At 43.5% G+C, this 27,844-nt stretch overlaps 1 protein-coding gene and 1 long non-coding RNA gene across 7 annotated transcripts in view; one reads left to right on the forward strand and one right to left on the reverse strand.

The window, feature by feature from the left end:
* Positions 1-16,119, reverse strand: part of CNOT10 (CCR4-NOT transcription complex subunit 10) — a 241,718-nt gene extending 225,599 nt beyond the window's left edge. For all 6 annotated transcript variants that reach the window (XM_029589403.1, XM_029589407.1, XM_029589405.1 and 3 more), the window contains exons 1-2: positions 15,675-16,119; positions 9,677-9,771 (exon numbers count right to left, since the gene is read on the reverse strand). In XM_029589403.1, the coding sequence (XP_029445263.1) occupies positions 9,677-9,771; positions 15,675-15,696 (117 nt within the window). In that variant the 5' untranslated portion in view covers positions 15,697-16,119. The remainder of the gene's footprint in view (positions 1-9,676; positions 9,772-15,674) is intronic.
* Positions 16,120-16,125: 6 nt separating this feature from the next.
* Positions 16,126-27,700, forward strand: LOC115084477. Its single transcript, XR_003854575.1, has 3 exons — positions 16,126-16,397; positions 16,533-16,610; positions 25,815-27,700. It is a non-coding gene; the product is annotated as an uncharacterized LOC115084477 (long non-coding RNA).
* The last annotated feature ends 144 nt before the right edge of the window (positions 27,701-27,844 follow it).

Here is a 27,844-nt window from a genome sequence, read left to right on the forward strand (position 1 = left end):
TCTCCTTAATCCACCAGGCTATGAAAGCCTTCGAGGCTACTTCACCCTTCCTCGGACCACTGAAAGGAACAAAGAGATGACCCAAACTTCTAAAAGGATTACAGACTTTTAGATATCACAGATGGACCCCGAGAACATCCAAATGGTGGTATTCCTCATCGCTCTGAGCAAGATGCCTTTTTGAAAGAAGGAAGGAACTGTATGAATATCATCATTTAACACCCACTCAAGGACCCCATGGTCACAGAGGATCCTGTGAAGTACTTTTCAGGCCTACTTGCACCCGCACCGGGAACCTCCCACCCATCTCTGTACCCCACCTGCAAGCTATCCCCCTGGTGGTTTCTAGGCACACCGGGTTCCCACAAAACCTAGAAGTCACACAGTTCCTAGAAGTACACCTATACACCAAAAACAGAAAACAACGGGAATAGTAATCAGTCCAGTACAGGCAGAGAACAAACTATTTAGTTTATTAAGTGAACAGAAAAAGATTAATTTGCAATCAGCAACAGGTAAAATAAGGATTAAACAATAAAAGTTAGCTAAATACTTTTCGCTACTTATCAGTACCTGGGGAGTTCCAAGATATGTGCTGTCCACTGGAGTTGGAGCAGAATCTCAGCACAGCGATCTACTCTCTCTGTGCTCCCAACCAAGACTAGAGAATGCTAGCATCTACAGAGCTAATTCTCTGTCTAAAGGGCCAATCAGAACACAAAGTACTGGAATTAGCTCTCTGACCAATGGAAGCAACCTTCCAATACCAACAACTGGATACACCTCTGATGACCCTCTCAGATAGGGAAATGCAAATAGACCTTCATTAAATCTAGGGATATCAAAAACTCTCCCCATCTCACAGCCACTCTAACCAGTGTCAGAGTTTCCATCTTGAAATGAGAGATCCTCAGTGCTCTGTTGCCCTGCTTTCAAATCTAGAATGGGTCAAAATGTTTCTTCCTTCTTGGGGGACTACATAATTGAAATATCTTCCTTGTCCTCACTGTACCATCGAACAGGCACCACCATCACAACCATCTGTCAAAAGCAGTATAGAACAAGAGATCATACAGGCATCTGAAATAGATTGGGAAAATTGCACAGCATATCTTTCTCTCACAATGGCCAGCACCTACTGGACAGAGGTAATACAAACCAACCTCCACTAAAAGGCTGACAGACAACCACATACTTGTAGTTCCAGAGCATGGGTCCCCAAACCTTCACTGGATACTATGAGTGCTCCTAGGAACATTCCCCCCCTCTGCCCCAACGATCCCTTCCCTGCCATCTCTTGGCTCCTCAAATGGATGTCTATGCTGGATGTCTGTACCTTTCCCAAGACAAACACTTCGACTTCACAAAGAAACCTTTCCTTAAAAGAAGTTAGTAAGCCATGTCTTGGAAGCTCAGTCCACTGTCGAGTCCCTTAATCAAAGTAAACGGCAAGCTGCTACCACTGTGGCCATACTCCTAGCCAAAACTCGAAAGAGATTATAAGAGGCATCTGCCAAAAAGGTCATACCTGGTTCTAGCTGAACCACCTCCTCCAATTCTACATCAAAAGCTCTCAAAGACCTTTCCTGGATGTGCCAACTCCAGTGCAGGCATGCCTTAACCACAGCCATTGGACACTGCCACCTGCAGAGGTAGTCTGGAAACCTGAGGCTTTTTTAAGCAAGGATTCAATTTTTTTATTCTATGCATACCTTAAGGGCTGTGCCCTCTTTGATGAGAATAGTGGTCGCCTTCGTGATCGCACAACCCAGCATATCCACCTGAGGGGCCTTCAATTTTTACCCATCTACCATTAGAAAATAAGAACATAAGAAATGCCATACTGGGTCAGACCAAGGGTCCATCAAGCCCAGCATCCTGTTTCCAACAGTGGCCAATCCAAGTCACAAGTACCTGGCAAGTACCCAAATATTAAATAAATCACAAGCTACTATTCCTTATTTGATTAACAGTTTATGGATTTTTCCTCTAGGAACTTATCCAAACCTTTTTTAAACCCAGTTACACTAACTGCTGTACCCACATCCTATGCCAATGAATTCCAGAGCTTAACTATGCTCTGAGTAAAGAAATGTTCTTCAATTTGTTTTAAATGAGCTACTTGCTAACTTCATGGAGTGCCCCTAGTCCTACTATCTGAGAGAGTAAATAACCAAATTACATTAACCTATTCAAGTCCTTTCATGATTTTGTAAACTTCTTATCATATCCCCCTTCAATCATCTCTTCTCCAAACTGAACAGCCCTTAGAGCTCTTTAGCCTTTCCTCATAGGGGAGGTGTTCCATGCCCTTATTGCTTTCTCCACCTTCTAGGCAGCCTCCAGAGAATAATTTCCTGATCTCCTAATGCAAGGATAAGGCCTTTGTTGGCCTCCTTAACCCATTATGTCCCAAATTTAAGAAGCTATCCTCTAAATAGGAAACTGGAACATAATGGGTTAAGCCTGTTGCCTAATATTCCTCCTTCACATCTTCCATTATGTTCAAGGCCCCTAAGGTTTGAACTAAGGAAGGCAATTCCTCCTTCCTATATAAATGGATTAAAGAGGATTCCTCCTCTTCCCTGGGGAAAATCTCACCATTCTCCAAACTTGTTCCAAATTCACTGCATTGGCCCTCTTTAAATGTTACGATTCCTGCCCGCGGAGCTACTCGCCACGATCAGGCCTCTCACCTTATCCAAGTTGCCGCTGCTGAGCCCCACTGCCGACTCCTCTGCTTTTGTGCTGCCTTTGACGTGGCCTGGAAGCCGCCAGCGCTGAAACCATCTTGCGGTAATCACAGCCTAAACCATCGTGCTGTTGATCTCCAACGCGGCCTAGGGCCGCTGCTGCTGATGCCTTCCAGTTCCTTGTGTGGCCTGGAGCCGCTGCTGGCCTGCCTCTGCGGCAGGGAGCCGCGACGTCATCTCTGGGGTCCTCATCAGATGGCAGGAGGCTGTCCTGAAGCCTGCCTGCTCCTCCCTGCTCTGTTTCTCCTTCGTGCGGCTGGGCACCGCTGACCATGGTGCTTCTTCTTCCTGCTTCCTCTTACGTGCAAGCGCGCTTCTTCTCTGCATTTAAAGGGCCCGCGGCCGGATATGCCCCGGGCTCCACCTGATGACAACTTCCTGCTTTAGCCCTATAAAAGGGGTTCCTCTTCAGTCACTCCTCGCCTTCGGATCAGGTTCCACAGTTGTCTGTGTCTTCTGACCGGTCCAGGTCCTCCGTGGTCTTCTTGTTCCTGATGTCCTTTGTCCATGCCTCCAGATGTCTTCAGGTTCCTGATGTCCTTCGCTTGTACCTCCTGATGTCCGATGTCCTTCCTGATGCCTTTGTCTTCACCTCTGCCTCCATGCCTTGGTTCCTTGATGTCCGCTTTCCTGGCGTGCCGTTGTCGTGGTCCGTGACCAGTCCCGCGGGTGGGCTGTGTAGGGCGCCTCACGGTACAAAGGCCATCTTCATCTCCGCAGTGCAACCCTCCGGATGACTTCTGCTTCAGTCCTAAGTCTTGAATCCTGAGTTGTCTTTGAATCCTTGAGTATCTTGAATCTTGTCCCGGCCTTCGGAGCGTCTTTCATTTTGCGTCCGTCCATGTCAAGACTCTGTTCGAACCTGCTCAGCACCAGCGTGGTCCGAGACCAATCCCGTGGGTGGACTGAGTAGGGCGCGCCCCGGTGCAGGCCTCTTCAGTATCTTCGTCATGTTCCAGTATCAGCCTCCACTATCTCTCCTGGTGTCTGCTTCGAGCCCAGCGTGGTCCGTGACCAGTCCCGCAGGTGGACTGTGTAGGGCTAGGGCGCACTGCGTCACAGTCTCGACCCAGCGCTCTGACCCTTTGCCTATGTCTACGCTGCCTTGATCCTCGCCTGAGTCCTCGCCTACAGTGTTTTTGCTTCAGTCCTCGTCTGAGTCTTCGTCCAAAGTCTTCTGTGTTGTAAGGACTCCATCTGCCCTCGTCTTTTGTCCAGCCTGCCGCCTTTTGCTGTTACCCAGCAGCAGGTCCGAAAGGGCTTGGAATAGTCGGAGGACTGTTCATCGATCAACATTGCGTTGTTGGTCATCCTGGGGCGTGCAGGTCCGGTAGAGGGTCAGAACTTGTATCCTTATCTTCGCTTCAGCCTTCTCCTCATTACCCATGCTCACACCAGCTCACCTCCTGCGGTGTGTCTTAGGGCTCCTCCCTGGGGCATGCCGTGGCTCAAGGGCTCACAACAACCGCTTCAGAAATGACCGCGCCTACGCGCGCATAACAGTAGCCAAAGGCCCCAGCCCTTGGTTCGTAACAGCTGCCGGAGGCCACGCTCATAAGATTAAATGAGACTAGCATGCACCTGACCTGAAGGAACTCCTCCGCTCTTGGTCCCAGTCATCCTCCTCTCGGGCCTCTCCTTGGTGAACCAATAATCCGATTTCCCCGAGAAAGAAGAAAATATGCAGAAGGGCTGGCTCCTGCACCCTGCTCTAATAAGGCACTAATCTGGAGAAAAGGAAGATGCTGCAGCTGAGAAAGAGAAGGAGTAAGCACTCAAGGTCTCCTCCTGTGCAGGTGACAATCTCGGCTCTCCCCAGTGGGCTACATAATCCAGAAGGCCACTTGGAGGGCCAAGAAAACTGCAGATAGTCACAGACGACCAGCCCCACAGTTCAAGCCGGGAGATAAAATGTGCTTAAGCACTAGATATAATCAAAGTGCCTTCCATAAGACTTGTACCCAATATATTGGACCTTTTCCTATCATCCAGCGTGTAGGGCCTGTTACATGTCAACTATGTCTGCCTACATCTTTAAAGATCCATAACACGTTCGCTTCCCTCCTCAAACCGCTCGTCTTATCATGGCCCTCCCGGAAGACCCTGGAACCTCGGGAAGTATCCTTAGAAGATCAGGTGTATCAAGTAAAAGCAATATTGGACGTCGGGTGTCATAATAAGAAATGGGAATACTTGATATCCTGGGAGGGATATGGTCCTGAAGAGAACACTTGGGAGCCTGCTTCAAATATACTGGATAAAAATCTTCCTGAACGGTTCCATGCCTCCCATCCAAGAAACCTAAACCATTGGGAAGGGAGCTTAGAGGAGGGGGTACTATTATGTGCGCAGCCACGGCGTTCTGCAGCCGATCGCATTCACCTGATGCAGCCCCGGTCCGGCCCCATCTTCTCCTGCAGTGGCAGAGAGCCGCCGCCGCCAGCAGCACCAAACTTCTCCGCGGCTCAAGGCCTCCACTAAGGGCACCGCAGGCCAATCCCGCCGGCTTCTTCCTAGGTGCGTGCGTGCACCTCTCCACTATTCTTAAAGGGACCGCGGGGGTAAACTTCCCATGGTTCTTCCTGATTACGTCAGCACTTCTACCTACTGAAGGCTGTTCCTGCTTGCTATGCCTTGCCTTAGCAACAGGTCGTGCTCCCTGTGGTTCTCTTGTTGTCTGTCGCCATTTTCTCCTAGATTGCCTCTCCGGTTTTGGTTTGGACTGTCTGGATTATGTTTTGGATTGCTGCCTGCCTTGACCCTTGGAACAGTCTTTGTTGGATTGCTTCCTGCCTGGACTCTTGTAATAGTTACAGATGCTGTTGGATTGCTGCTTGCCCTGACTCTTGGATCGGTTATGGATTCTGATGGATCGCCGCCTGCCCTGAATTCTGGCTCGTCTTTGACTCTGTCTGTTTGCTGCCTCATGGAGTTGCTCTTCTCTGGAGACACACTCCTAAGTCCAGCCAGCCCCGACACCCAAGGGCTCAACCTGAGGGGAATGAAGGCTGGTATTGGTGAAGGTCCTGTTGGGTCTTTGCATCTGCCAGCTCCACCTACTGACGACAAGAACCTACAGGGCTCCTCCCTGCATGTAGGTGACAACCTCGTCTCAGACTCAGGGTCCACTTTTGTAACAACCTTAGTGACTGTCAAAGAGAAGGATTTGTTACTAGAAAATAGTACAAAATAAATATACTTAGCAGATTCTAAAAAAATCAGCAAGGCAATAACATATCACATTAGCCTGGACTTGCTTCTGAAAATAGCTAAGCAGACTGATTGTTCCCAGATAAGAGCTAGGAGAAAACCCCAAATCTCACCACTGCTGCCAAAGATCTTATAATCTGGTCTGCCCAGGGAAGTCTTTTTAGCTATTACAGAAGCATCTCTGCTGCTGGGACCCATATACTACTTGCCTCAGCACTCTGTCTCGTGGCACTTCACTTAGATGGGGACTCATCTTGTCCCTTGAGGGGAACAAAGCAGATTCTGCTCTAGGCTAATATGTAGGAGACTTCAGTTCTGTGTTGTGGCCTCAGGCAATGCTGGAGCAACCGCAAGCCTGACTGCAGGGAGGGGCTCAGAGCATCATACTCTGAGGGTGTTGTTTTTCTTGATGGTGAGGCAGATGTTCTTGATGGCAGAACTGAGTTGACTTTTCTTATTTTCTCCCTGCTGTTTTAAGGTCTTAAGTATGCATTGGTTCAGTGAGCTAATGCATATGAAATCAGGTCCATGATTAGAGGTACAATACGCTGCCTGATCAGAAAAGTCCATCATCTTTACTTCCAGTGCAAAGAAAAGCAGGCCAACTGTCCACTTTGTGCTGATGTTAGAGAATCTATTTTAGCTGCATGTACAATAGTGAAAATTCAGAGCTCACCTCTACATTGCCCGGAAATGGGGAGGGCACAGGAGGCAGGGCAGGAAAAGCCCAAGATCGGTCTGCCTACAGCCTAGTGCACCCCAATACTCCTTTGAAGTCCTATGAACAAGGCTCCACTCAACCAGGGGAAGAACAGACTAAAGGCCTGGAGCCCCAGGATTAGCCAGAATCCTCTTATAGATTGCTCTTCAACCAGTCTAGAACCAGTCTTCAGCTCTCTGCCTAAGATGCTTTCCTACCCATCTGTTGGAGACAGAATGTTGGCAGGCCGAGGTCAGGATGGGATTCTAAAGGTGGGTGGCATCAGCAACCTTTTTTATTCTCTCTCTCTCTCTATTTGCTAGGAGGGGAACATAAACCCCATGCATCTGGACTGGTCTGGTTGCAGGACGAGGAAGCAGTTTTCATATATCACCAGGATTCATTTAAAAAATTAATTCACTATTTCAGTCTGCACAGAAATATAACACAAATTTGAAAAAACAAAAACTAAGGATCAATTCAAGTTTACTTGATAAATCAACTATTTATCAAGTAAAGACATATGCTAGAAACTTAACTGTGAAATGTCACTTTTGTTATGCACTGAATACAGTGCAACTATTCTTTTTATATTTTCTTAAGAAAGCAGTTGTCCTTCAATGAGCTTATGTATACTGAAAATGCCCTCAACATCAGCGGTTTGTCATGCTATTACACAAAATATGTGCACATATTGTGGACACGTAACACACACAAAAAGGTACTGAATTAGCCAAGTTTGAAACTTATCAGCAGTAGTGCTAGTCATCAAGATTTCATGAATTGAAATTAATGCCGTCTGCCAGTTGTGGGACACCAGCAGCTGCACACTTCCAATAAAACACATCAAGTCTTTGTAACTGGTTTATGATTGACCACATATGCAGATGAAAGAACCTCTGTATAAAGATACAATTCTTCTAAAGGGACAACACTCCATCCAGGAATTATATAAAAAAATCTTTGGTTTGATAAAGATTTAAGAAGGTTTAGACCTTCTGACTAACTGCTTTCTCTGTCCACTCCAACTTCGTCCCTCCTCCCCATTCACCTCAATCCAGGAGGAAAGGGATGGAGGGAACAACAGAAAGAGAGTGTTCCCTGCAGGCTTTTTGCGAGGGAAGAGGCTGGAACAGGAGCAGAGAGAAAGCCAAGACCGAAGGTAGGCAGGCATCCTTGTAGTTTTCTTCAAAGGACTGAATTAAATCTTCAGGAATGTTAATAGCGGTTGGTAGACAATTATGCAGCAACAAGCTAATTATGCAGTTTCTTATTTCCCCCTCCCTCCTCAATCGATCACGTGCGCGCAAATGCAGGAGCCTAAGGGCTCTGACTATATATTGCTATGCTGCCTACCAGAGTGTTTATATTGGAAATTTAACTCCTATGATAGACAATGTTATCTATTGCTGTGCCCAGTGTGGTACTCCACCTAGACAGAGGAAAGAATTACATTTCCAGCATAAGCTATCTGGTGCAGGTACCTACAGCTAAACAACATACCAACGTTGAGATGCACAGGGCCAAAGTGCAAATTGTTCAGTTGAAGGTACCCTCCCCAAAGAACTTGCTCTTTGTGGCTTCCCCAGAGAGCTTACACAGGAAATTCAACTCCTTCCTTGGTCTGAGGTGGAAGCAAGTCACATTTCTGGTGGCCAATATTATTCTGTTGCTGTGCCCAGAATGCTAAAAGCAGCTAGAAATTACCACATGGACACAGCAATAGAATAACATGACCACCAGAAATGTGCATTAACTTTTACTCCACCTCAGATCTAGGAGTTACAATTTCCAGCATTTGGCTGGCTGAAGTAATTACAACTGCCCCCGGTCACACACACACATCCTGACACTCACCTCTGCATATACACAAACACCCACTCACACCCCCATCTCTCTTCTTCCCTCACTTTTTCCCTTTCATTCTCTTCTCTTGCCGAAGTGTTCGTGCATGCGAGATTGGCGCTATGCATCACAATAGGCACAATCTTGCATGCGAGGTACAAACAGATTGTGAACACTCTGGCGACAGAGAAATACCTACAGTATCTGAATGTAATTCACTCTGAAGTACCTTAAAAAGCAGAATATAAATCAAATAAATAAACTGTGCTAGTGCATACTGTTCAGCTGTGGGCATCTGCCCCATTGTGACAAGACATGGCAAGCAAAATCAAAAAGTATAAGTACTCTGGGAAGACACTTATAGCCAAACGGTTTGCACTCTTTTGTGCCCAAGTCTGGATGCACAGTGCCAGAAGTTCATAATGTTCGGATGTGGTTGCCTGCCCCAACTACCTTAACTTTGATTCCACTTAGGATGTCTTAACCAAATGGCCTTGCATACAAGACTGTGCCCAAGTCAGGATGTGCAGCACCAATCTTGCATGCAAGGCCATTTTGGTCATACTCCTTTCAAATTCCAACCCTTACCTTCCTAAGCCTGTTTTTAAAGTACTTTTCAGCATTAGTGTGGATTTTCACATTTTTAGTGCATTTTTTCCCATTTAGTTTTGGGTTTTTTTTAAATTCTTGCTCAGTTTGCACCCCTTTAACATACTACATCCTGTGGTACCACAGGTTTTTGCTGCATGAATCAAGTAAAATTAGCTCAGGTTTTTATTATATCAGTCCCTTAGACTGTAACTACAGTTCCATGCATGTTACCCCAGTGCTTGAATATCAATGTCTTGCCAATAGGGATCCTTTGCTTTTATCCCATGTTTTTAAAATAATTCCGCTATTGTTTTTGTGTCCAACTGTTACTAAAAACTAAGTTTTGCTTTTGGTTTTTTTACATAGAATTATCAAGTCTACTTCAAGTGAACCCAATAACTAAGGAGAGATTAATCAAAAAGTTTCATCCAGTGCAAAAATTATGCCAAATTTACAAAAAAATACTACAGCATTTTCCATAAAAAAAAAGACAGTGAAAAAGTACATTTTGTTTTTACAGTATAGCAAACCCACCCCTCAAACAAAAGGCATCCAAAACTTGAGTAATGATACTTACCATGAAAGCTTGTAGTGCAATGCTAGATAACTCTTTTTCCTGATCACTAATTCCAGAGCCAGTAGCAGATCCTTCATGTTTCTCAGATCCCTGATCTGAAAGTGGAAATAATGGTTTATACCATAAGAACAGAATATTAATCTGATTTTCCCAAATTTGTATTTCCTTCTCATCTGAACCGCTTAGACTGATGACCAAGGAAACTCTAAATATGGCATAGCGTACGCCATACCAGGAGAAGTTCCAGAGCAAGCCCTTCCCATGATGTGGCCAGTAACAGTTCAGCTCAAAAGCACAATCATTAGCAATTTTTCTCAATTAATTTGCTTTCTCTCTCTCTCCTTTAGTACCTTGACAAGATCCAGCACATTTGTCCTGATTTTCCAAAAGAATATATTGTTTTCTTTCAGACTCCACTCCTGATACAGGTCCATGCGCACATTACCAGCAGCGACAACCAATTTCACCTGTACACTCTTTCACCAACTCTTCTCACCCTTCCCTATCTACCACTGATTACCCTGAAGAAGTAAGCAATGTCCACTGGAGTCAAAATCCAGCTTCTCTCCTACTGGGTCTAGTTCAGTTTAAAACAAATACTTTTTAAAACATTTTTAGGAGAAATGATGAACCCCAACTGTTAATTTCCTTTTTTCCACCAAATATTCTCTGAAATCAAGATTTTTATTTTATTTTAAAAATATTCCAACATTGAGGCTATTGTCAGATGAATTCCCTAAGCACTCCAGTTGCAAAACTCAATCATCCATTTAAAAACTATTTTTAAAAGATACAAGAAGAAATTTAATTTTACCTGTTTATTTCTTTTCCTTGAATCCTGCTACACTAGTCCAGACGTAGGTTTAGGCCACACCGCCAGCAAATGGAGACAATGAACACAACTTTTCAATTGACATCATCACTGGTATAAGTAGTGGTACAGCACAGTTAAGTTGCCAGTATAATTTTGACAAAGCAATGTTATATCTAGACCAAACGCCTATTTTTTTATTTTTTTTTAATAAAACAGACAGGAACCCTCGAAGAAAATCCCCTCTCTGCATTCCAGCAAATTAAGAGAAGTAAAAATAAGAAACAAAAATTAAAGATTCAAATGCACCTTGGGTGCGCCATATAATGAGAAGCAACACCAGTGTGATACCCAAAAGCTCTGTACAAGAACAAATGCCAAACACAGACCATTACTTCCCAGGCGGATTCTGGACTGATGTTACAGAATTAAAACATAGAAAAAAGCAAGTTTGGTTACTGTAAACGGTGTTTTCCATAGACAGCAGATGAATTAGCCATGCTGTCTGGGTACGTCTTCCATGCCACTAGGTGGCGGGGCTCTCTAAGTCTAGTAAAGTCTTTCAACTAGGTGCTCCCTCTTGTATCTTCCCGCTTTTGCCTGAGGCTCCTCAGTCCATTTCAAAACAAGTTAGTATGCCATGTTGGAACTGTCTGGGGAGGCAGGCGGGTCAGCATGGGTAATTCATCTGCTATCTACGGAAAAACACCATTTATGGTAATCAAACTTGCTTTTTTCATATAGATAAGCAGCTGAATTAGCCATGCTGTCTGGGAGTCCCCAGCTGTCGTATTGAGCAAATTGATATGAGTGTATTCTGTTTATTGCTTTGCTCAATACGTGAATTATAGGCGGACAGTTCTTATGAAGGCATTTTATGTGTAGAACATGTACTCTTCTTCAGTACAGTCCACCCCATGTGTGCATCATCCGCAGCCTGTTTGTGCAAACAGTAATGGGATGTGAAAGTATGCAGTGATGACCACGTTGTCGCTTTACAGATGTCTATGAGAGGCACTTCATGGAGGTGAGCGACTGACGCGGCCATTGCACGAACTTGAAGGACCTTAGATGTTGTCGATAAATGTTCTGAATGTTTTTGGTAGCAGAACTGTATACAGTTGGATATCCAGGAAGATAAAGTTTGCTTCGTCACTGGACATCCTGGTACGTTTGGGTTAAAGAAGAGGAAGAGTTGTGAGAGTCTGTTAGGTGAATGGGTGCACTGTTTGTAATAGGCTAGCGCATGTTTACAATTAAGAGTGTGAAGTTTCCGCTCATTGTCACTGGCGTGAGATTGTGGATAAAAAGTGGGTAAAGTGATGGTTTGGTTTATGTGAAAAGTGGAAACCACCTTTGGTAGAAAACCTGAGCGTGTGCGTAATGTCACTTTGTCATGATAAAATTGTAGGTAAGGAGGGTAGTGAACCAAGGCTTGAAGCTCACTAACCCGTCTAGCTGATGTGAGGACAGTCAAGAAGAGTACTTTCCAGGAGAGGTATTGTAGGTGACAAGTGTCCAATGGTTCAAAAGGTGGTAGCATGAATTTCTCAAGCATTAAATTGATATCCCAGGGTACTGGTGGTTTTCTTGTCAGGGGACATAAGTGCAAGAACCCTTTCATGAATCTGGACACAAGAGAGTGAAACAATATAGGTTCTCCGTTTAGGGGAGTATGGTAAGCTGCTATGGCACTTAAATGTACTCGTAGGGAGGCCATAGCTAGGCCTTCTGTGTAGAGTAGATAGAGGTAGGACAGAAGGTGTTCTGGTGGGCAGGTGAGTGGGTCCATACCTGCAGTTGAGCACCAAAAAGTATAGTGTGACCACTTTCATTGGTAGTTGAGTCTGATGGATGGTTTTCTGGAGGAGACTAATAAGTCTTGGAGAGGAGGAGCAATGTTTAAGTTTTGGAAAACGAGCCTTTCAATCTCCATGCCATGAGGTGCAGGGAGGAATGCAGAGGATGAAGTAGAGATCCGTTCTCCTGGGTAAGTAGCTGAGGGCTGTTGCCCAGAGGAATTGGGTTGTGTATTGATAGTCGTATGAAGTAGCTGTACCAAGCTTGTCTTGGCTATGCTGGCGCTATGAGAATCAAATCCACTTGGTTTTGATGCATCTTTGGACTGTGCGAGAGATGAGTAGTATCGGAGGGAACGCATACAGAAGACCCCGAGACCAGTTTATGAGCTAGCTGGTGTGGGCTTGGATGGTGTGGGCTTGGATATACTGAGCAAAATGTTTCGACTTTCCTGTTGCATTCTGTCGTGAAAAGATTGTTGCAGGGAAGATACCAAGGGGAGAAAAGGCAATGCGCTGTCTCCTAATGTAGTTCCCATTCGTGGGGATGAAATATTCTGCTCAACTTGTCTACTCTGGAATTGTTGATTCCGTATAAGTTGCTTGTAGGCAAATGGACTTGCTGTGAGCCCATGCCAGGATCTGGATTGTTTCTCTGCAGAGGTTCCAAGAGCCTGACCTTCCTTCTTTGTTTATGTAAAACATCGTGTCATGGTTGTCTGTGTGAATCGAAGGTTCGAAGGGCGTTGTGTACCGCTCGAAGTTCCAGAAGGTTTGTGTGTTGGTTGCGTTCCATCGTGGACCATAAACTCTGAGTTTAAAGGTGGTCTAGGTGAGCTCCCCATCCCTTGGGCGAGGCATCTGTGGTATTATTTGATGTCGAGGGGGTTGTAGAGGTGATCCCGTCGTTAGTGTTGATGTGAGTAGCCACCATTGTAGGTCTTCTTTCATGCTGACCGTTATCTTAATGGGGGTCGACAGTGGATGTAGGAACTGAGTCAGCTGGTAAGGTTAAGGCCTATAATAAGAGTATGGCCTGTAGGTCCTTTGGTAACTGGGCTTCTAATAAGATGGTTATTGTCGCCTGAATGATACAGGCTGATGTGGGGACGTCAGGGACAACACAGCTGTTTCTTGTTCCATGAGCTTCGTGACTGTTTCGGTGAACTTGTCACCAAATAGGTTATCCGGTCGGCATGGAAGGTTAGCCAGCTTGCCATGGACATCGTCCCTGAGGGCGCTTGACGGAGCCATGCCAATCATCTTGCTGCTATAGAATTTGCTGAAGTTTTGGAGGAGACCTCGAAGCCTTCATATATGGAACGCAGAAGATGTCTGAGACCCTCTTCTTCTATGTTGTGGTATTCCGTAGACAGGGTGGATTCTGAGGATTCCTGTGTCAGATACGGTTTCAGAGCCTGCAAGTTCTTGAACAGGTACTGGGCGATAAAATACTGGTGGTTTTGAATTTTTGCATTAAGCATGCTCGACTGGTAGGAGCGCTTCGCAAAATCTAGCAATTTTGCGTCTCTAGATGGTGGTGTGTTTGAATGCAGCCTAGATTTTTATGCCTTTTGCATTGCAGATTCTACGACCACCGATTGATGTGGTAGCTGAACCATAGAATAAAAGGGGGAGTCCCTCATACAGTATTTGATGTCTGTTTTATGTGAAGTCGATAGAGTAGTAAGAGGGGTGTCCCAAGCTTTCTCCATCAGTGAATTTAGCACTTGGTGTTGAGGCAGTGCTACTGGTTCGCTGGGAGTATCAAATATTTTTAAGATGCCCATCATCTCCTGACGAGGATCGTGAAGTTTCCTCATCTCTACATTAAGGAGTAGACCTACTTTTTCTAGAAATTGTGACTATGTTAAGTCCTCAGGCAGAGACGCCAGTTCGAGCGGGACCTCAGCTGGGTCTGAAGGGTAACCCGTTGATGAATCATCAGAGGAAGATGTAAGTATATCTCTTCCAAAGGTTTGATGGCCTCTGTGGCTGGACCTTCTGGCATAGGTGGAGCCTCCACTGGAGTAAGCGGTGGGGACGGATTTTGTTGTTGTTCTATCGACTGTAAAAATTGCGATAGGATGTTCGTTATCTGGGTAATAGCTTGAGAAGCTAGCCCAGAGGTTGAGGGTATGGAAGGCAGGGTCTCTACCGGAGATGGAGCAGTAGGAGCTGCCGTGATCAATGGGCTTTTTGGTTGTACGGGGACTGGTGGAGGAGGTACAATCCTATGATGTTGTTGGCCAGGCGATGGATCCGACCTCCACCTGGGAGAGGATGATCGGCTGTCCGAGAAATGTGGTGGAGATATGTCTTGGTCAGAATCGACCACAAGGAGTGGAGAAGGCTCTCTAGGTCTCTTATGGCCAGATATATGTTTCTGTGGCCTCAGCTGCATCGGCTGTTTTGGATTCTGAGAGCCTGCGTCGACTGCATCGGTGAGTGGATGCACCTGAGGCGCGTCGGTGCTTCAGATGCGAATCAGATGGAAATCGTTCCCTGCTTCGGTGAGCCGTAGCGTCGATAGGGCATGCGGCCGAGATGCCGTTGACACATCCCCCGTGCCGTGCACTGGTTCTTTAAGGGGCATCGGAGGTGGGTATTTTACCTTGGGGGGGGGGCCACAGAAGAGGCCCTTCTGTGAGAGGGTGACTTCTTTTGGTGTTTTGGGCCTGTAGATGATCTGGTAGAGGCCTCTGAAGTGGCATAAAAGCCGAATAGTGCTGCCTTAAGTTGCTGGATTCGAGCTGCTCGCTGGCGCTGTGCTCTTGGGGACATACGTCCACAGTCCCCGCAACTAGCCTGATCATGATCGGGTCCCAGGCAGAGGTAGCATGACTGACGGCCATCAGTCAGTGACATAATTTTGCCACAGGCACAGAATTTAAATCCTCTACCACCTGACTGCTACAATGACAGAGCAGAGGGTTTCCATGAAGAAACAACAAATAAGAAGATTACTTCCTTACCTGCTAATTTTCGTTCCTGTAGTACCAAGGATCAGTCCAGACGGTGGGTTATGTCCCCAGTCCAGCAGATGGAGTCAGACAAAGCTTCGGAGGGTGCTGACATATCAACCAGTGCACCCTCCCTAAATCCTCAGTATAGAGAATATCAAAGCCCCTAATCTGCTTCTTGTTGTGTCCCCTTTCTGCTTTTCTTGACAGTGCAGTGCAGCGTAGCGTACATCTACATTACACTAATCATACTATCATCATCTGTATTAGTACTAACCAGCAGGTAGGAACAATGTAGAAACATTTTAGCGCGAATACCTTTGGGGCAATTAAAGTTCCTTCCTCCAGTAGTGCCTTCCCTTACCGTTTTACTACAAAGCAAAAGACAGCAAATAAAAAAGAAAAATGAAGGCAGAAGCTGTTACCTGCAGCCTTGTCTGCAGCCATTGTGCCGATCTACCCAGGGATTATGTAACAGTACAAATATATAAATGCACATGGAGTGTGGATGTGTGTGTCGCCGTCGGCGCCGGGGACATAGGCGGTTAAAGGCTCCCTGCTGTGAAGGAGGCGCCGGGCCCCTCCGGGGTGAAGGATACTTCGGAAGCTCTGACAGTTATTGGTCCCGTTGTTACCACATCGCCGTTTTTGGGTTTTTTTTCCGGTGAACTCCGGCTGCTTTTAATTTTATAGGTGGGTGTGTTTTTTCTCCCCCCCGGCAGAGGATTTTTCACCGTGTTGTTGCTGAGAATGGTCCAAGACTCCGCCGTTTCTTGCTTCCACATTCAGCTCTGGTCGGCACCGTGGGAAGCTGGACCTGGGGGAAGGGGAGGTGCGCCGTACACGCGCTGCCAACTCGAAGACGTCATACGCTGCCTGCTGGCGACCACTCAACGAGCGTTTCCGGTCTCGAGCTGACCAGTAGTGCTGCTGTCGCTCCCATTGGAGGAAAGCTGCATGGTAGTGTTTCCTGGTTGTAGAGGGTAAACAAGGTTTATGTTTTAGAAACAATGTTGCGCGGCTGGGCACTGGTAACCCCTTTTTCTTGCTTTTTTTGTCGCCACACTCTCTATGTAAGCCAGTATCGCAGAGTGATAATCGATTGATAGAAAGGTAGCAACATATCAGAGGCTAAGCAGACGTAAAAGGTAGAGTTGCCAGACGGGCTAGTTCACTCTCAGTTGGACTACTTTTTTTTGTACTAGTTGGCAAAATCTTTGGGCTGGGTTTTAACATTCTCCTCTTGTTGGTGTCTCTTTTCTTTGCCCTTGCCCGTGTAATAGTCGCAGAGTGATGATGATGAGATGGCAGCAGCCAATCAGAGGCGTCTGGAACTGCAGCGCAGACGCAAGAGGTTGGAGGTGGGTACAGGTAGAAAGGAAAGCCATTCTAGGCTATTTGCCTCCAACTCTGCTGCCTTTCTGTATTCACAGAATACAGAATGCGCTATGTTCTCCGTAATGTGCTCGAGACCAGCCTGACTACACTGCTGGCCTGGTGCTTATGACTGCTTTTGTTTTTCTGGGAATTAAAGTGGTACTGGCACCACTGAATGTGCCAAAGCTCCTTAACCTGGCTGCTGCGTAGGGCCCGGAGAAAAAACTAGGGAGAGCTGCTTTCCTGGTCAAATGCTAAGAGTAAAGGAAAGTTGAGTAGGAGAGGAGAGATGGCTGGGCCTTATGGTCTTTATCTACTGTCATGTTCTATGTTTCTGTGTATGTTGAAACAACTCTTTCCCCTCCCCCCCCCCAATCATGGGAATGCTTGTGCTCACTGTGGGTAAGCTTACATGCTTATAGGCCATATATGCATACGTTTATATGTTTATAGTACTCCTGGGAGAATTCTGCACACAAAAACTTAAAATTCTGCAAACTTTATATTGGTCAAAACAACATGACAGTCTCTAAGTAATTGCATTTTAAATTAATACAGAAAAAAGTTATTACTTAAAGATGCAGAATTTTATATATTTTGAGCAGACTTTCCCTAGAAATTCACTGTAAGTGTCCCTTCCACTCATTCTCCCTACTCCCCTGGACACTTTGCCCTCTCAGGCTCCAACTCCTCCACCTGTCAGTATTTCTCCCACCTCTAGGATAAACCCTTTCCACTCTATCGCCAGTCCCAGAGTTTGACCCCGTTCTCAGTACTGCCCCTCAGGCTCCCTCTGTCTCTCCCTCTCTCTAGTACACATACAAACACCCTCATACAGGCTCCCTCACACTCTTGCACACACACACCCCCTCATACAGGGCCTTCTCTCTTGCATACACACCCACACAAGCTCTTTCTCTCTTACGCACCCCTTCACACAGGCTCTGTCTCACACATACACAATCCCTTCACACAGGCTAGCACCTCACATACACACGATCCCTTTTTCATACACACCAGCTCCCAATCTCTCACACACATACACACTCCACAATCTCCTCATATAGGCTCCCTCTTTCTGAAACCCACACTCAAGCATCCACCCCCCCACCCCCCCGCTCTTACCTACCCTGCTCTTTCACCCTCCCCTCTTACACCTCTCCCTGCTCTCACCCTCTCCTCCCCTCCCCCACATCCTCTCCTCTCACAAGCCCTCTCCTCACACCCCTCTCCCTGTTCTCCCCCTCCCCTCTCACACCCCTTCCCCCTCCTCTCACATACACACACATTCTCTCTCTTATGGGGGCCTTTATCTTCACCACGAGTGGAGCACACTCCATTTGCGGCACCCAGGGGCCTTCCATCTTCGCTGCGAGCGGAGCACACTCTGTTCACGGCACATGGGGGCCTTCCATTTTCGCCGCGAACGGTGCACCCGGGCCTTCATCTTCGTCACGAGCGAAGCGCGTCCCACAGCATATGCGGGCCTTTGTCTACGCGCGCTCCGCGGCGTGTCTGAGTCTCCTCTGCTATTTTCTGCGCAGAGGGGGAATTCTGCGCTCTGCAGTAGCACAGAATTCCCCCAAGACTAATATAGGAAGTACGCATGTAATTTTTCCCAAAAACAGTATGTGTTTTTATTAGCAGATGTAAATATGTGCCAGTAGTTTTGGTGGGATAATTTTCAAAGGGAAAGTACGAGAATACTTTCTCTTTTTGGTGTAAAGTCTGTGGGTAAGTAGCCTAGTACTTAAGAGCAGCAGGCTTCAAATCAGGGAAGCTAATGTTCAAATCCTGCTGACACAGCTCATCTTCCATCTCGCTCTCTTGCTGTCTCGCTCTCTCTCTCACAAAAGTGGCCCCACACATACTAGGAAGAGATGGGGGGGAGAGCAGGGAAGCCATTGATGGGCATACTTTCAGTTTTCAAAACTATGTACATGTACACAATTTAATCTGCTCCCAAGCAGGTGTAAATGAGTGTGGATATGCTGCGCAAGGTTCCAAGTACACATACTAATTTCCAAAGTGGATTTGTATATGTAAGTCCACTTTGAAATTCATGCTGAAGTCTGTGTGTACTTCAGCCCTACTCTTACTGTTATAAAATTGAGTTTTGGGTAATTTTTGTTTGCTGATAGTGATGTATTTGTTTTATGCTACTTATTATTTTATATACACTCTTGTACTCCACCTAGCATGACAGTCATTACAGACGGAATAGAAATGCTTTAAATAAATAAATACATAATACTTTCTAAATTAATTGTCTTTTAAATTAGTTAGCTTTTTTTTTTAATCCTTATTAGAATGTAATTTTGTATGACAAAATTCAGTTTCTTTTGATTTGTGTTTGATGCAGTTTTATATTTCCATCACTGTATTTGGATGTGCTGTCAAGCTGTAAATACACTACAAGTTTGTATGTGTTACATACTACATGTGTTTATATTGGCCTTTATTTGGTGTTTTGAAGACTCGGCTTGGGACTTCCTTTTCGCTGGGTTACTTATGCTTCTTTTGGGCTAGAAACCCCACGTAAAATCTGGCAGCACTGTAACTGCTTGTGAGGAACAGAGCAGCTTGCCTGCACACCTGAACTTGTTGAAGCTGTCCTCACTGTTGAACTGTTTCCCCCATCTCTGCCCCAAACTCGAAGCTGCTGACCTCCCTAGTTCATCTTGCTGAAGCTCCCTAAACTGGTTTGCGTTGCTTGGGAACTAAAAGACAAGCTTGAAGACCACCACAGGAGCAAGAAGCAAGACGAATGGAAGAAACTTTGTTTTTGCTTGGGGGTGACTGAGGATTAGCCTCCTGGAAATCAGGGGAGAGACAATTTCACTATGGGATAGGTGGGGAAGAAATGGGGTTTATTTATTTATTTGAAAATTTTTCTATACCGTCATTTGGGATGTTGGGATGCCATCACGGTTTACAGTACACATAGTAAAAATATAAAAACAATCTTATCAATCAAAATCAAACTAAAATCATAAAATAAATACTAATATCCAAATAAAACTTAAAATGCTTCAACTTTAAATACAATCACTAAAAATAAAGTAAAATCCAAAAAATAACAATATAATTCCTAAAATCTTTATAAAAATATTGCTTATTTGCTCTTTGATTCTCCTTCCATTTGCTTAAATACCTGTGTATATAACCATGTTTTCAGTTCCCTTTTAAATTGCTTGTGATTCTGCTGCAATCTTAGATTAGTTGGCATTACATTCCAGACCTTTGGACCAGCTTGTGAGATGACCCTGTCTCTAACCTGTGTAAGGCGTGCTGTTTTTATTGATGGAAGTGGTAGTAAACCTTTGTTTGCAGATCGTAGAGCCCTCTGTGGAGTATGTAATCGTATTGTGGTGTTAAGCCAGCTAGCATGTTCATCATATATCAATTTTAATATACTTAATACTTTGTATTGGTTGGGGAGAAGAAAGGATGTTCAGCACTATAGAAAGGGCATAAAGCTGGAGGAGATATGGTGGGGGATACTAGTGATAAACTAGTGAGAGATGGAAGAGGCAGAGAGGGGAGTAGGGTGGCAAGTGGGACAGAGAGAGGGGAATGGAGAATATGGGGGGGGGGGGGGGCAAGAGGCGAGTAGTCTGTCCCTGAATAACATCCTTCTGTAGTCAACCAGGTACAGGACTATTCTCCATCACCTGGTTATTACAGGGGAGCACTACAATATTTAAAAGGGAACTCATATACTCAGGTATCAGTGTACCCCCCCCCCCTTCCATTCATATGATGGAGGTAAGCTCAATTTGTCAAATAATTTATGCTGAATATCCTTAAGTAGGTGATGACAATTCCAAAACATTGTCTAAGGAATCACACCAAGACTTTAATGTATAAAACATGATGGCAGCACAAGTACACTAGATCTAATGGTACAGCGAACAAACCAGTCTGAGATCTGTGAAATTTAGCCAGTCCAAGTGCAAGAGTGTCTAACCACTCCTTTAGCTATATCCATTACTTATTCCTTGGAAAACATAACCCCTATAGAAGTAACTGCCTCCATGTCCACACCTGTTTGATAATACTGACTGCTATTTTAGACTAGCCATATTTAACACATTGGTTGCTAATGTATCTGGAGCTATTTTGCATGGTAGGATCTAAAGCAAACACTGATACTGAATCGCTTTGCTGGATAATGATGAACTGAATAATAGCTCACAGCAGGAATGCTATCACCATTCCTGGAGTCAGCCAGCTCCAGTACAACCACACACACTCTGTATTACCAGTATAGATTGAAATAATGCCAGTAGTACCTCCCTATTTTCACCATTACAATTGTATCCATGGGTTTGTATTATAAGAATCCCCACATAGGTGTATTGAGCTAATCCTCAGTAGTCATATTCCCAAATCTTGCCATTACTACCCCAGCTGGACCCCCTATTCCAGGATATACTAGTGTATCTATTATCAGATATAAAGCTGCCTACTACTATCTCTTATCCTAAGTGCTTCCCTTATATGAGAACCTTTAAATGAGGCTTGGACTCTGTGAAAGGATTTGTAGCTGGAAATTGTTACACATCTTGTAAATGCTGAGATGTTCTAAGCACAGTACTGCTGGAAAAAGGCCTGAGTGTTATGAATGCTATGGAATCAGAGGTACTTGCCAATGAAATTGCAGATAGCACCAAGAAAATGAGACAGTCTATTGCCCTGTCCATAGCAGACACACATAGCATACAAGTGCTCCAATCACATCACCTGGACTTGGCTATATTGCGGAATAATCATCAGCAGAAATAAATGTAACCTTGAACATGTTAAATTACACCTTTTCCAATATTTCCTTAGCATACATTCCAAAGGAGAAGTTGAAGATAATTCATAATAACTGTTTCTCTTATAAAAGAAATTCTTATCATAAAATGACTAGAATCAGAATAAACCATAAATCATTCTATCATGATACACACAGTTTCTCAACAAAAGGAAATATGTTATCTGATCCATGGACACTGTCTCTCAAAATAGCAGAGTGCTACGGTCTAGTCTCTGCTCCAAACACCATTTTTTATGTCCATTCCGCCAACTATTTGGAACTAATTCACTGATGATATATTAATGCTTTAAACAGGGGTACTAAGAGATCCACTAGTTCTAGGAGCCCACAACAGCCCCTGATGATGGGAGGCAAGAACTGCTCATCTAGCACTGGTAAATACATTTCTGGGAACATTTTGTTTCCTCCACAACCTTTGGTGAAACAAGTAGATTTTAACAAGCTGAACACAAATATGCATTTATTATGTCTGTATCACCTACCGTTTGCCAGAAAAGTGCGATATACGGTATATTAAGCATTGTTACGTGTCTGTAGCGGCATAAGCTATAAAGACAATGTTGGCACCAGAAAACAAAACTAAAAATGTTTTTCCGAAAATTTTCATTTGTAATCACTGGCCGACGCTTCGCGGATGAGAGTCCAACAATAGTCACCCAGCATGGAGGGGTTCCACTTGCCTTGATACCGTTTCTCCATTTTGACAATGTCTTGATGAAACCTTTCACCATGTTCATCACTCAGAGCGCCAAGGTTGTCTGGGAAGAAGTCCAAGTGGGAATGAAGAAACTGTATCTTCAATGACATGTTGCACTTCATCAATTTGTATCTCTGAAGCAGATTTTCAACCTGTTCGACATAGTCTGCTGCCTTATAGTTGCCTAGAAAGTTACAAACTACATTCTTGAAGGCTGTCCACGCAACACATTCTGTACCTTGCAGAAGACCATTAAAGTGGCTGTGAATCACAGCTCGGATTTGTGGGCCAACGAAAACACCTTCTTTTATCTTGGCGTCATGAGTGGAAACATTTGCCGCAAATAATTAAAGGCTTCACTTTGCTTGTTCATTGCCTTAACAAAGTTTTTCATCAGCCCAAGTTTGATGTGCAAAGGTGGAAGAAATATCTTACTTGGATCCACCAATGGGTCGTGTGCAACATTCTGCCCTGGAACCAACTTCTTGCGGAGATACCAGACTTCTCTGGTGTAATACGAATCTCTTGCTCGACTGTGCGACTCACAAAGGAAGCAACAATACTTATTTATTTATTATTATATTATTATTTATTAATTTAAAAGTGTTCATATACCGCTTTTACAAACATAGGGCCTCATTTTCTAAAGTATCGCAGGCCTGTGATATTTAGAAAATTACGCTAATGGGGGGTGGTCCTGTGCTAGCTGGCTGCGATCGCTGCCAGTTTCGCACCCAATAGCGCCACCATAGAAGGTGTAGCTATTGGGCGCGAAATAGGACATGAAAAGGCCCTTACCTTTTTGCTGGTGATAGCCTTGGTAAATAAGGCCCATAGTTTAATCAAAATGGTTTACAATATAAAACATACATAATAAAACATGAAATTAAAATTAAAATATGATGTAAAAAAATCAACAAAATAAAATAACAATCGTATCTAGACTAACAACATATTAACAGAAAGTAATTCAAAACATCAAGTGCCTAAGGTACCGCAGTTGAAGTTACTGGGTGGGTGGAGAAGGGGGAAGGGAAGAGGGATGTAACAAGTTTGGGGTGGAGAATATGTGTGATGTGAGTGATGAATCCTAAGTATCTTGTGTCTAGGTTTTTAAATGCAAGTTGAAATAAATGAGTTTTTAAGGATTTTTTTAATTGTTGTGTGTTTGGAATATGACGGAGAATGTCTGGGAGAGAGTTCCAGAGAATAGGCCCGGCCACAGAAAAAGCTCTCTTTTGCGTGATGTCAAGTCTAGCTAAACGGATTGAGGGGATGTCTAAAAGATTTTTTGATACCGATCTTAAATGTCTCATTGGTTTGTATATACGTAGTATTGAACATAACCAGGTTGATGAGGGATTATATATAAGAGCATGGATTATGGATAGGATTTTATATTGAATTCTGTATTTTATTGGAAGCCAATTAAGAGAATAGAGGATTGGGGTGATATGTTTTCTAAGGGAAGTGCCAGAAAGAATACATGCAGCTGCATTTTGAACCATTTGTAAAGGATGAATGGTAGAATTAGGTAAGACTAGATAGAGTGCATTGCAGTAGTCAAGACCGGAAAAGACAAGAAATTGAAGGACAGTACGAAAGTCATGATAAAACAGCATGGGACGAAGACGTTTTAACAATTGGAGTTTATAAAAAGATTTTTTTGTTACTGCTGAAATGTGTTGCGTCATGGATAGATCTGAATTTAATATAAACCCTAGACTGGGTGCATGCTTTACAATTGGAATGAATAGTCCATTTAGTGAAAGGTGAGAAGGGGGGCCAATATTAGAACTAGAGATTGACGTTAGATGAACTATTTCAGTTTTAGAGGGGTTTAATTTTAAACGATTATGAGATAGCCATGTGTTGATAGTATTCAAGAATAAAGTCACCATAGAAAGAGTAGAAGACCAAGAAGAATTAGAAGGAACCAAAAACTGAATGTCGTCTGCATAGATTTTGAATTGTATGTTTAGAGAAAAAAGAATGTGACAAAGGGGAAGCAAGTAGATATTAAAAAGAATAGGCGATAAAGATCAACCTTGTGGGACCCCAGATAAAATCGTGTATTGTTCTGATGAATGCTTGCCAATGTTGATTTGCTGAGTACGGCCTGATAGAAAAGATGAAAACCAATTTAGAACAGTAGCAGAAATACCTATAGACTTAAGACCTGAGATAAGAATCTGGTGATCAAGCATGTCGAAAGCTGCAGAAATATCTAAGAAGACCATGATAAAGTCTGTATTAGAGTCAAAGCCTCATGGAAGAGTGTCAAAGGATGAGAGAAGTGTCTCCTTAGAATGGCCCTCACGGAAGCCATGTTGTCCAGAATGTAAAATGTCGTGGACAGGAAGAAAATCTGTTAATTGGTGTAGAACGTCAGATTCTAAGAGTTTTGCCAGGAGGGTAGTGATGCTATAGGTCTAAGATTATTTGGGTCTAGGGGGTCTTTAGATTTATTTTTTATAATTGGAAGTATAGAAATTTGTTTCAAACTGTCTGGGAATTGACCAGATTCAAGGGACTGGTTGATCATGGAACAGAGAAACTTACTAGCAAAGGGCCCTAGGGATTTAAAGAGGGAACCTGAGCATGGATTAAAAGTTGAATTGGGAACGTTCTGTTCTTGTATAATAGTTAGTATAGTGGACTCAGATACCGGTGAAAATTACGGCCAGTTCCGGTTAGGTGGAGCATTACTAAAATTGGGGTAGGGTAGATGTTTAAACTCATTCGATATCAAATCCACTTTGGATTTGAAATGCTTTGCTATTTTATTACAAGTTGACGTGTCATAGGTAGTAAAGTTATTAGAGTCCATAGAGGTTAAGGATCTAACGATATTAAAAAGCACACTAGGATTTCCATTTGCCAATGAGATTTTTTCACAAAGAAAGTTTTCTTAGCTAAGTTCAACTCTTTATTGTATTGACGTAGAATACGATAATAAGAATTCTTTGCATCTACAGTTTTTTTACGACACCAGATTCGCTCATTTTTTCTTAGTAAAATCTTAAAAGTGCACAAGGGTTTGGAAAACCAGGGAGCATTTGGTTTGTCTTTTTTTACAAGAACTTTTTTTAATGGGGCTACAGTGTCTAAGGTTGTAGTAATTGCAGAATTCCAAACGGAAATGGTATCATTAATGTTAGTAGCTGGAACTAAGGGTAGAACCAAGCTGCAGACCCAGTAGAATTGCAACTACCTTGAGATCACCACACAAATTCCAGTTGTACCTCTAATACTCAATGTGGTTCAGCAGTAGCTGCATGTTCTCATACGTTTCTTTCATATGAACAGCATGTCCGACAGGTATTGAGGGTAGATATTGCCGTTGTGTAGCAAAACAGCCTTCAAACTTAAGATTGATGAATCAATAAACAGTCGCCATTCTGTTGGGTCATGGTCACAGCCGAGAGCACAAAACAATCCATTAATGTCATAGCAAAAAGTCAGACTGTCTACTTGGTTGAAATAATTTGTCAAATCTTCATGACAGCTGCGAAATACTGAAATTTTCGTATTGGATGACAATGTTCCTTGTAACTCTAAATGTTATAATCTCAATGTTCCATGTAAACCGATACAATGTGTAAACTGTTATCGGTATATAAAAACCACTAAATAAATAAATAATAAAAGATTCCATCCTTGCAGCCTTGACCCAAGCAACTCCGCCTGACTCTTCGATAAAGCCAAATCTCTGACCAGATCGTTCAGGTCTGACTGGATTATTAAATGAGGATCGCTGGATGTTGATGGCACAAAGTCAGGATTAGCCGCAGCTTCCATCTGTGACGGCTCACCATCATCGCCTACCTCCTCATCCTCATCATCAAGTGTCCACACCTCTGGCGGTTTTGTAACAGGAAGACTGTTGTCATGCAGCACTGGTCTCATTGCCGATGTAAGGTTAGGGTACTCATACTTCCTGTTCTTTGAGTATCCTGACACTTTTGTCATGCAGAAGTAACAGTCAGTTATATGATCTTTCTGTTCTCTCCATATCATTGGGATGGCATGATGGTCGCATACCTTTCATCCAGGCTTGCAGACTATTGGTGCAAGATGCGCAACATATATGAGGAGCCCATGCTCTGTCCTGGACACCAATTTTGCACCCGAAGTATAACTCGTATGCCTTCTTAATGAGTGCAGTCATACTCCCTTTCTGTGCTTTCAAAGTAAACTCACCACAGATGTAACAAAACATGTCATGGCTATTACGACATTGACGCAACATTTCATAAAGTATATGAAACTAAATCCACAAGCTTTAAACTCAACAGTTTTAGCGATACGATTCGCTCATTCACACAGACATTGCATAGGAGACTACTCATTGCTGCTGCTTATATAAGGCTACGTCATCATGGAAACAAGTTGGAATCTTGCAGCCGAACTGGGACTTGCCCGAGCAAGTTCTGGCATGATCAGGCAGAGTTTCTTGCTGTATTTTAAAAAACGTTAGTCTCTGTTATATGTTACGTTGCTTATGACCTTCAAAAGTACGACATTAATTTTAAAAATCATAAAAACTACTGTCAGGCAAGAAAATATATGTACGCAAGATTATGTTTTAAAATTACACAATTATTGTAACACAAAATTAGCCATTTCTCCAAAACCTTGGATTTCAGTATCTGTTCAAACTTCTGTGTTTCTGCCTGGACCTGGTTCAATTCTTTTAAGTCATACCAGCCACCAGCACCTGAAGGTTCAACCCAAGGGGAAGGTGGTTGATGCTGGTAGAAGATACCCTGTCTCTGCTCTAGCTGGATCGTGTCTAACTCCCCTTTCCAGCATACTGGCTTCAGAGCATATCTCTGGCTGACTTTTCCATTAGAATAGTATCATCAGTATTCCTTTTACTGCATTTTTTCAGAACTGTATCAAAGCAAATACAGGCTGCCACATTTGCTAAGCAATAGATATTTGATGGTCTCTTGGACAGGAATAGTGGTATCAAAAGGCTTTCAGGTAACAGATATTTAAGTCATAAGAACATAAGATTGTCAGGTCAAACCAAGCATCCTGTCTCTGACATTCTTATTCACTAGGAAATACTTGTCAGATTCCAAAGATGCCACTCACCTGGATAATAGTTTATGGATTTTGCCTCTAGAAACTTCTCTAGACCCTTTTCAAACCCAGCTGTGCTAGATGCTTGGACCATATCCTCTGTAAACAAATTCCACAGTTTGATTGTGCACTGTGAAAAAAATACCTTCTCCAATTTGTTTTAAGTATATTACCTATTAGTTTCATGGAGTGCCCCCTAGCCTTAATATTATTTGAAAAGGTAAATAGCCATCCTCTATTTATCCATTTACCCCACTCATGATTTTATAAACTTCTGTCATATCCCCTCTATTATCTATTATCCCCTCTAAGCTGAAGATTTCTAACCTGTTTAGCCTTTCTTCATTCCTTTTGTCATTTTTGTTGCCCTGTTCTCTGTACCTTTTTAAGTTTTGCTATATATATATTTTTTTGAGATGGAGTGCGCAGAACTGCACACACTACTTAAAGTACATTTGCAACATGGATCAATACAAAGGCATTATAATATTCTCAGATTGGTTCTTCATCCCTTTCCAAATAATTCCTAATTTTCTTTTTTTATCTTTATTATTAGTGGGTTAAGCTTCCAGAAGGAAGCTAATTTACCAACACAACATACATAA

Source organism: Rhinatrema bivittatum, chromosome 2 (genome assembly GCF_901001135.1).
Source record: "Rhinatrema bivittatum chromosome 2, aRhiBiv1.1, whole genome shotgun sequence".
Taxonomy (NCBI): Eukaryota; Metazoa; Chordata; class Amphibia; order Gymnophiona; family Rhinatrematidae; genus Rhinatrema; species Rhinatrema bivittatum.